A 9,157-nucleotide genomic window follows, 5' to 3' on the forward strand; every position below is an offset into this window, starting at 1 on the left:
TCCATCCACAGGAGTACACAATAGTGAAGAAGACATCGGGGGACTGTGTGACTCCTATCATCCATCTCCAGGAGTCAGGAGGGCGGAGCAGGACCCCTCACCCCCATCACAGAGCCTCCCCCTCACCCCCTGATACATGAGCAGAAGATCCTAGAGCTCACCCACAGATGATGGAGCTGCTGACTGGAGAGGTGACACTGCTGGGAATGCTGGGAAATTCTCCAGTAACAGCACTGGAGGGGTCTGGGTGATGACGGTTGTCATTGTGTTGTCAGGTTCCTATAAGGTGTCAGGACGTCACTGTCTATTTCTCCATGAAGGAGTGGGAGTATATAGAAGGACACAAGGATCTGTACAAGGAGGCCATGATGGAGGAGCACCAGCCTCTTATATCACAAGGTAAGAGCCATCATGTGCAGTGTATACACGTGTGTGCAGTGACATGTAATGAAGGAGCACCAGCCTCTTATATCACAAGGTGAGAGCCGTCATGTGCAGTGTATACACGTGTGTGCAGTGACATGTAATGGAGGAGCACCAGCCTCTTATATCACAAGGTAAGAGCCGTCATGTGCAGTGTATACACGTGTGTGCAGTGACATGTAATGGAGGAGCACCAGCCTCTATATCACAAGGTAAGACCCGTCATGTGCAGTGTATACACGTGTGTGCAGTGACATGTAATGGAGGAGCACCAGCCTCTTATATCACAAGGTAAGACCCGTCATGTGCAGTGTATACACGTGTGTGCAGTGACATGTAATGGAGGAGCACCAGCCTCTTATATCACAAGGTAAGAGCCGTCATGTTCAGTGTATACACGTGTGTGCAGTGACATGTAATGGAGGAGCACCAGCTTCTTATATCACAAGGTAAGAGCCGTCATGTGCAGTGTATACACGTGTGTGCAGTGACATGTAATGGAGGAGCACCAGCCTCTTATATCACAAGGTAAGAGCCGTCATGTGCAGTGTATACACGTGTGTGCAGTGACATGTAATGGAGGAGCACCAGCCTCTTATATCACAAGGTAAGACCCGTCATGTGCAGTGTATACACGTGTGTGCAGTGACATGTAATGGAGGAGCACCAGCTTCTTATATCACAGGGTAAGACCCGTCATGTGCAGTGTATACACGTGTGTGCAGTGACATGTAATGGAGAAGTACCAGCCTCCTATATCACAGGGTAAGACCTGTCTTGTGCAGTGACATGTAATGGTGGACTATGCAGGGTGGGCTCTTTAACATCACATTAGGACCCTGCATTTGCCTTGTAAATCAAATATATCAATAGGGCTCCATTCACCTGATGAATGGTAAATGTGTGTCCTATTAGCATTTTCAGGCTGTATAATAGACTACACTCTTCTATGCAGAGGCCTCCTGGAAATAAACTATTATAATTTATTTAGAATTTCTGAAAAAATTGGCTTCCGAGCAAATGTGAAGCTTTTGCATTTTGATTCTTGCAAAATGCTCAAAATACTCTCTGCCATTTTACAGATGAAAGGCCAGCAGGGCAGGAGGATCACACATCCCTGAGTCAGACCATGGCCGGTGGGATTGCCCATAATGCCATGCAGTTAGCTTCAGCCAATCAGGAGGAACCATATTGACATGTCATAGTCAGATCCCAAGAAGAGACTTCATGTGTATTCGGAGCCTGCACATTGATGTGGCAGGATGCCAGAGAGTAGGCGGTAAAGAAAGCTTTCTCTAGACACAATACAGCTAATTTAGGAGGAGTAGGTGGTGCAGGTGGAAATGTCATTTTTTCGCAGGCAATGATAGGGACTGACACTGATGATGATGACACCGGCCATGACCAAACATTGCATTGTGGGGTGGAGACTGAAAGAACTTATGTGTTGGCAAATTGCAAGGCAGGGGGAGGTTTTTTAAATTTTTGTGCTACGTTTATGTAATAAAATTCCTGGTATTTTTTAGAGTATTAATATTTCTCCGTGATGCAGCAGCCACTTCCAGTCTAATAGGAATGTTATAAGTTTATCTACTCCGTAGTAAAATAAATTGCATATTTCATTTTTTTATCTTAACAGAAAGTGCCAGTAACAATTCTGAGGGAAATTTCATATTATCACTAACTTATAAAGCAAAAGATAAAGATATCCTACAGCTTTCTTCAGGAAAAAACCTCATTACCCTTAATGTACGTCCAGGACCTCACAGTTCAGATCTATCGTATAACTCCCCTAATCATGAGGAACCTTCTCCTGATCAATTACACATTTTTACCAAAAGTAGAAATCAGAAAGGGGTGAAACGTTTTCAGTGTGGCAAAGAATCCACAAAAACCTCAGGTATTTCTATAAAGAGAAGAAGACATAAAGGAGAGAAGCTGAACTCCTGTTCAGAATGTAAGAAATGTTTTAAAAATAAATCACATCTTCTTAGACATCAGAGAATTCACACAGGAGAGAAGACACACACCTGTTCAGAATGTTCCAAGTGCTTCACAGACAAATCAAGTCTTGTTAGACATGAGAAAAGTCATACAAGTGAGAAGCCATATTCATGTTCAGAATGTGGGAAGTGCTTTACAGATAAATCAAGTCTTGTTATACATGAGAGAAGTCACACAGGAGTGAAGCTATTTTCATGCTCAGAATGTGAGAAATGTTTTACATTGAAAGCAAATCTTGTGGCACACGAGAGAAGGCACACAGGAGAGAAGCCATATTCGTGTTCAGAATGTGAGAAATGTTTTACAATGAAAGCAAATCTTGTTGCACACGAGAGAAGTCACACAGGAGAGAAGCCATATTCGTGTTCAGAATGTGGGAAATGTTTTTCATATAAAATAAGTCTAGTTACACATGAGAGAATTCACACAGGAGAAACGCCATTCTCATGTTCAGAATGTGGAAAATGTTTTACTGCTAAATTAAATCTTGTTAGACATGAGAAGAGAATTCACAGCAGGAGATAAGGCCATATTCGTGTTCAGAATGTGGAAATGCTTTGCACAGAAGTCAATTCTTGTTAGACATGAGAAAAGTCATACAGAGAGAAACCATATTCATGTTCAGAATGTGAGAAATGTTTTAAAGAAAAATCTGATCTTTTTAGACATATTAGAAGTCACACAGGAGTGAGACCGTATCCATGCTCAGAATGTGGGAAACGGTTTACACAGAAATCGGACCTTGTTAGTCATGAGAGAATTCACACAGGAGTGAAGCCATATTCATGTTTAGAATGTGAGAGATGTTTTTCAGATCAATCAAGTTTTATTAAACATGAGAGAATGCACGCAGGAGAGAAACCATATTCATGTTCAGAATGTGGAAAAAAGTTTTAACACAGAAAATCAGACCTTGCTAGTCATGAGAGAATTCACACAGTAGAAAAACCATATTCATGTTCAGAATGTGGAAAATGTTTTAAAGAGAAATCAAAGCTTGTTATACATAAGAGAAGGCATACAAAAGAGAACCCATAATCATGCTCAGAATGTGGTAAATGTTTTGTACAGAAATCAACTCTTGTTGCACATGAGAGAATTCATACAGGAGAAAAGCCATATTTATGTTCAGAATGTGAGAAATGTTTTACACAAAAATCAGAACTTGTTTCCCATAAGAAAACTCACACAGAAGAGAAGCCATATTCGAGGAGCGGAGCCTAACCGCTAAGCAAGACTGAGATCTAAGCGAGAGCTCCCTCCTCACAGACCCCTGTTTCACAGATCTTACACGCCAGAGAAAGCCCCACCATGTTTTAAAATAGGAGAGAAAAACCCAGGGAGCCTTTGGGCATCCCCCAAAAGAAAGAAGAACCAAACAGAAGTAGACAGATTCTTCAAGAAGACTTCCACAGCATCGCGGGACTCGGAGGGTGAAGAAGACGACGACAGAGACTCCATGCAAGGTACCTGCGAACTCGCACATGCGGCAGATAGCGGCGCACTCACAAAGTCGTTCTTCAAAGCAAGCCTGTCCCAGGCTTTAGCCCCGTTGACTCAGGAGATAAAGGAGTTAAGAAACTATGTGAGATCCCTGGGCCACCGGGTGGAAAGACTTGAAGAAGATCAAGGCCAGGTAGTGGCCACAGTACAGCACCAGAGAGGTCTCGAGAAGAACATATCTCTACAATAAAATGCTGCATATTTTATGATCGAGAGACCAGAAGAATAGGAGTAGGAGAAAGGTCCTTTATCCTAATATTCTATCAGAAGCAGTATCATCTGAAGAACTTGAAAATGCAGCTCAGATGTTTGTAGATCTCTTAGGAGAAGACAGCTGAAAACATCATAATTGAGGAATCCTTAGATCTCTGCGCCCAGCCCCAAAACACGGAACCCACCAAGGGATGTAAGTCTGTGGACTTCTCTGCTTCAAAGACACAGCTGCCATACTGTAAGCTGCACGAATGAAGAAAGAACTAAGGTACAGCGATTCAACAGTCTTATTTTACCAAGATGTCGCCCCGTTCAACTTTAGTCAAATGCTGGGCTCTGAAGCCCCTTACTGATTATCTAATAAATCAGAAATACTTTACAAGTGGCTTTACACCCTTTGGCCTTACCTTTACAAACAATGGCCACCGTTGCACTATTCGCGTGCCGCAGGATCTGGACGTGGCATGGACTGTGTTAGAGAGAGCTCCACTGCCTATGGACTCCTGGCTCTAATTGACTCCGCTCTACCCCACTTTCCCGAAACTGCCCAATCCAACACCTTGGGGCACAGAACCTAAACAAAACACCCCGAATGGCAAAAGGAGGCTAAAGTGAAGACACAAAGAATAAGTAGAATCCACTCTCTCCCTTCGAGTATACGATCTATTTAAGATCTATAGACCACCATGTGGGACATAGTCTTTCTGAAAACTACATACCTGCAATTGAGTTCTCTCTATCAAGCCTGCAACAAAGCAAACCACCTGTGACTTTATGAACATTCAGGACCCTAGTCTCAAGTAACGTCACACTAGTATCTATTTAAACAACCACAAAAATATGCTCACCAAGCTGGATACAACCCGAAGTTTGGTACTGACTTCAAATTCCTAAAAACAAGGAGAGACGGGGATGTATTACTAAGGACCACCACTAGAGGACTCTGCAGGATCATATAAGAAGAGTATTTGAATCAGAGACAAATATCCATCTAAATCTCTGGCACCCTCGACTTCTTACTACCACAAGCTTTTTCCTTTTAACTTGATTTTTTTCTCCTTTTTTCTTTTTTATTAATTTAGCTAATATGCAATGTACAAGTAAATCTAGCTAGTAAGATGGAAATGTAGCTGTAGGAAACCCGGATGTGGGGACATGGGTTGTGATGGTAATGTGAACACCCCTTGCCACCCACACATCTCTAATCAATGGCTCAACCAAGAGACCACTCGAGTTTTGGTGCCTGATGTTTCCGGGACCCGTAGTTTTATTGGGAGACCCGGCGCAGCAGGTACTACACATATGCGGAAAGTTTTGCAATGTTCATCAGTTAATGTTCTGATTTCTGTTTTCTTTCTAATACGGTCTGGACACACTGGTTGAAGCTTGAGTGGCTTGGAAAAATTTTACGACATATGGCTGAGGTGAACGTCTCCTCCTTTAATGTTAGGGGCTTAAATACCCCTCAGAAAAGGTCTCCAGTTTTTTACCTTGTTGAAGAGGAACAAGTGCGATGTTTGTTTCTTGCAAGAAACCCACCTCAAAGTAGGTTAGAGTACCCAATTTCTCTTGCAGACACAGTTTTTCACATTGGTTCCACAGTACATACAAAACAGCATCGAGAGTGATCAGTACAGGGAGTGCAGAATTATTAGGCAAGTTGTATTTTTTGAGGATTAATTTTATTATTGAATAACAACCATGTTCTCAATGAACCCAAAAAACTCATTAAGATCAAAGCTGAATATTTTTGGAAGTAGTTTTTAGTTTGTTTTTAGTTTTAGCTATTTTAGGGGGATATCTGTGTGTGCAGGTGACTATTACTGTACATAATTATTAGGCAACTTATCAAAAAACAAATTATATACCCATTTCAATTATTTATTTTTACCAGTGAAACCAATATAACATCTCAACATTCACAAATATACATTTCTGACATTCAAAAACAAAACAAAAACAAATCAGTGACCAATATAGCCACCTTTCTTTGCAAGGACACTCAAAGGCCTGCCATCCATGGATTCTGTCAGTGTTTTGATCTGTTCACCATCAACATTGCGTGCAGCAGCAACACAGCCTCCCAGACACTGTTCAGAGAGGTTGTACTGTTTTCCCTCCTTGTAAATCTCACATTTGATGATGGACCACAGGTTCTCAATGGGTTCAGATCAGGTGAACAAGGAGGCCATGTCATTAGATTTTCTTCTTTTATACCCTTTCTTGCCAGCCACGCTGTTGGAGTACTTGGACGCGTGTGATGGAGCATTGTCCCTGCATGAAAATCATGTTTTCTTGAAGGATGCAGACTTCTTCCTGTACCACTGCTTGAAGAAGGTGTCTTCCAGAAACTGGCAGTAGACTGGGAGTTGAGCTTGACTCCATCCTCAACCCGAAAAGGGCCCCACAAGCTCATCTTTGATGATACCGAGCCCAAACCAGTACTCCACCTCCACCTTGCGGCGTCTGAGTCGGACTGGAGCTCTCTGCCCTTTACCAATCCAGCCACGGGCCCATCCATCTGGCCCATCAAGACTCACTCTCATTTCATCAGTCCATAAAACCTTAGAAAAATCAGTCTTGAGATATTTCTTGGCCCAGTCTTGACGTTTCAGCTTGTGTGTCTTGTTCAGGGGTGGTCGTCTTTCAGCCTTTCTTACCTTGGCCATGTCCTCTGAGTATTGCACACCTTGTGCTTTTGGGCACTCCAATGATGTTGCAGCTCTGAAATATGGCCAAACTGGTGGCAAGTGGCATCTTGGCAGCTGCACGCTTGACTTTTCTCAGTTTCATGGGCAGTTATTTTGGCGCTTGGTTTTTCCACACGCTTCTTGCGACCCTGTTGACTATTTTGAATGAAACGCTTGATTGTTCGATGATCACGCTTCAGAAGCTTTTGCAATTTTAAGAGTGCTGCATCCCTCTGCAAGATATCTCACTATTTTTTGACTTTTCTGAGCCTGTCAAGTCCTTCTTTTGACCCATTTTGCCAAAGGAAAGGAAGTTGCCTAATAATTATGCACACCTGATATAGGGTGTTGATGTCATTAGACCACACCCCCTTCTCATTACAGAGATGCACATCACCTAATATGCTTAATTGGTAGTAGGCTTTCGAGCCTATACAGCTTGGAGTAAGACAACATGCATAAAGAGGATGATGTGGTCAAAATACTCATTTGCCTAATAATTCTGCGCACATGTAATTGCTATAAGCAAGAATTTGCCATTTACCCACATTTTAACCAGGAAGGGTTCTTATTTGTAAAAGGGAAGGGTTAGACACACCTTAGTGTCCCTAGCAAGTCTATACTCCCCCAACTCCCATCAGTATAAATGGATCAAGTCTAACCCTAGCCAGGTTCAATTACTTTTCTGAAGGGATTAGGATTATAGGTGGGGACATCAATATATCTTTAAACCCCACGCTGGACTCCTCATCAGTGTTACCCAGCACATTCCCAAAAAACATTGGAGGCATACAAAAATTATAAAATGAAAATCATCTCATTGACTCTTGGAGGACACTAAATTCATCTGACATGGGACTACACATATTCTCTGCAGTGCACCGATCATATCAAAGAATAAACTATAGCCTAGTATCCGAGACACACATTGTGAATATACTACGTTGCCTCTATTATAGGCCCTATCACAGTATTGGACCACGCTCCGGTGATAACCACCATTTCTTTCAGTACGCTTCATAACCATGAATGGATGTGGCGTCTAAAGTGAGACCCTCTAGTATTCAGAAAAACATCTAGCAGATATCTCAATAAAGCTATCCCATTACTTTCAAGACAATAAGCCATCTGATACCTCCCAGACCATAGTGTGGGAGGCTCACAAAGCCTTCATTAGGGGCGAACTCAGCGCTAGGTTCAAAAACTCAAGAAAGATAGGCAATGAAAGCTCAATTCTCTATTAGGTCAGATAGCTGCTATAGAACAAACCATTCAGAAAAAGTCTGTTGCCCTCAACCCAAGAGGAACTTATCTCACTGAGAAGAACAGCTAAAGGACCTCCTCAATATAAAATGCACCAAAGCCGTATCAATATGCTAAATTCAAACAGTATGATGCATGGGGATAGAGGCAACAAGTTAATGACATATCTCATTAAGAAGAGGGTTGACGCACAACAATCTCTGAAATGAAAACACCCAAAGGACCACTGGTCTCCGCCATGAAAGACATCGCAGAGGTATTTGCTCCTATTACACAACTCTGTACAACCTAGACAATGTACAACCTGACACACCTAAACCCAAACTGAAAGAGATCGAGAAAACCACATAGATCGCATTCCTAAATAAGCTTAACTTGACGAATTAGAAGAGGGGTGAAGTTTCGCCATTATTATCACCTATTACAGAAGAGGAGGTTACAACAGTTATTAAAAGTCTGCCCTATGGGCAAAGCCCCGGGACCTGACGGACTCTCCTAGTGGCTATTATAAAAAACTACTTCCAGTGCTGGTACCGACATGTAACTAGATGGTGCCAAGCAATTGGCTAGAGGAGAACCCCTACCAAAGCAAACAATTAGAGGCTGACCATCACCATAATTCCCAAGGAGGGCAAGGATAGTACAGAATGCAGCAAATATAGGCCCATATCATTACTAAACCTAGAGTGTAAAAGGCTGGGTTAAAATATTGTCAGGAATACTTAAAACCTTATCCAAGACTCATTCTTCAAGAACAAGCTGGGTTCGTGATGGGCAGAGAGGGAAACCTCCAGTCTTGCAGACTTTATTAACGCTATCTCATGGGGCAAAGAAAAAAGCATCTCCTCTGGTACTCTTGGGAACGGATGCGGAGAAAGCCTTTGATAGAGTAGACTGGCGATTCATGCAACGCACATTGCACAGATTGGTTTCCCTGATGCATTTATACAAGCAGTTATGTCTCTTTAATCATTTGCCAAGTGCCAGGGTGAGGGTTTAATGGCTCTCTATTGCAGGCTTTTCCAAATTACTAATGGAACACGCCAGGGTGGCCTCCCTTT

General features: G+C 42.4%; 1 protein-coding gene across 3 annotated transcripts; it reads left to right on the plus strand.

The window, feature by feature from the left end:
- The first annotated feature begins 349 nt into the window (after positions 1-349).
- Positions 350-8,942, plus strand: LOC120991162 (gastrula zinc finger protein XlCGF7.1-like). 3 transcript variants are annotated; one of them, XR_005776505.1, is made up of 3 exons: positions 350-399; positions 2,063-4,066; positions 8,877-8,942. XR_005776505.1 is itself a non-coding variant. In XM_040420074.1 (3 exons), exons 1-3 carry the CDS (start codon positions 366-368, stop codon positions 2,950-2,952), a joined length of 840 nt encoding a protein of 279 aa, XP_040276008.1. In that variant the 5' UTR covers positions 350-365; the 3' UTR covers positions 2,953-4,103. The 3 variants fall into 3 exon arrangements, 2 of the variants coding, with proteins under 2 accessions (XP_040276008.1, XP_040276007.1); XM_040420074.1 differs by lacking the exon at positions 8,877-8,942 and having other exon boundaries at positions 2,063-2,521; positions 2,606-4,103; XM_040420073.1 differs by lacking the exon at positions 8,877-8,942 and having other exon boundaries at positions 2,063-4,103.
- Positions 8,943-9,157: the final 215 nt, after the last annotated feature.

This window comes from Bufo bufo, chromosome 2, assembly GCF_905171765.1.
Source record: "Bufo bufo chromosome 2, aBufBuf1.1, whole genome shotgun sequence".
Lineage (NCBI taxonomy): Eukaryota > Metazoa > Chordata > Amphibia > Anura > Bufonidae > Bufo > Bufo bufo.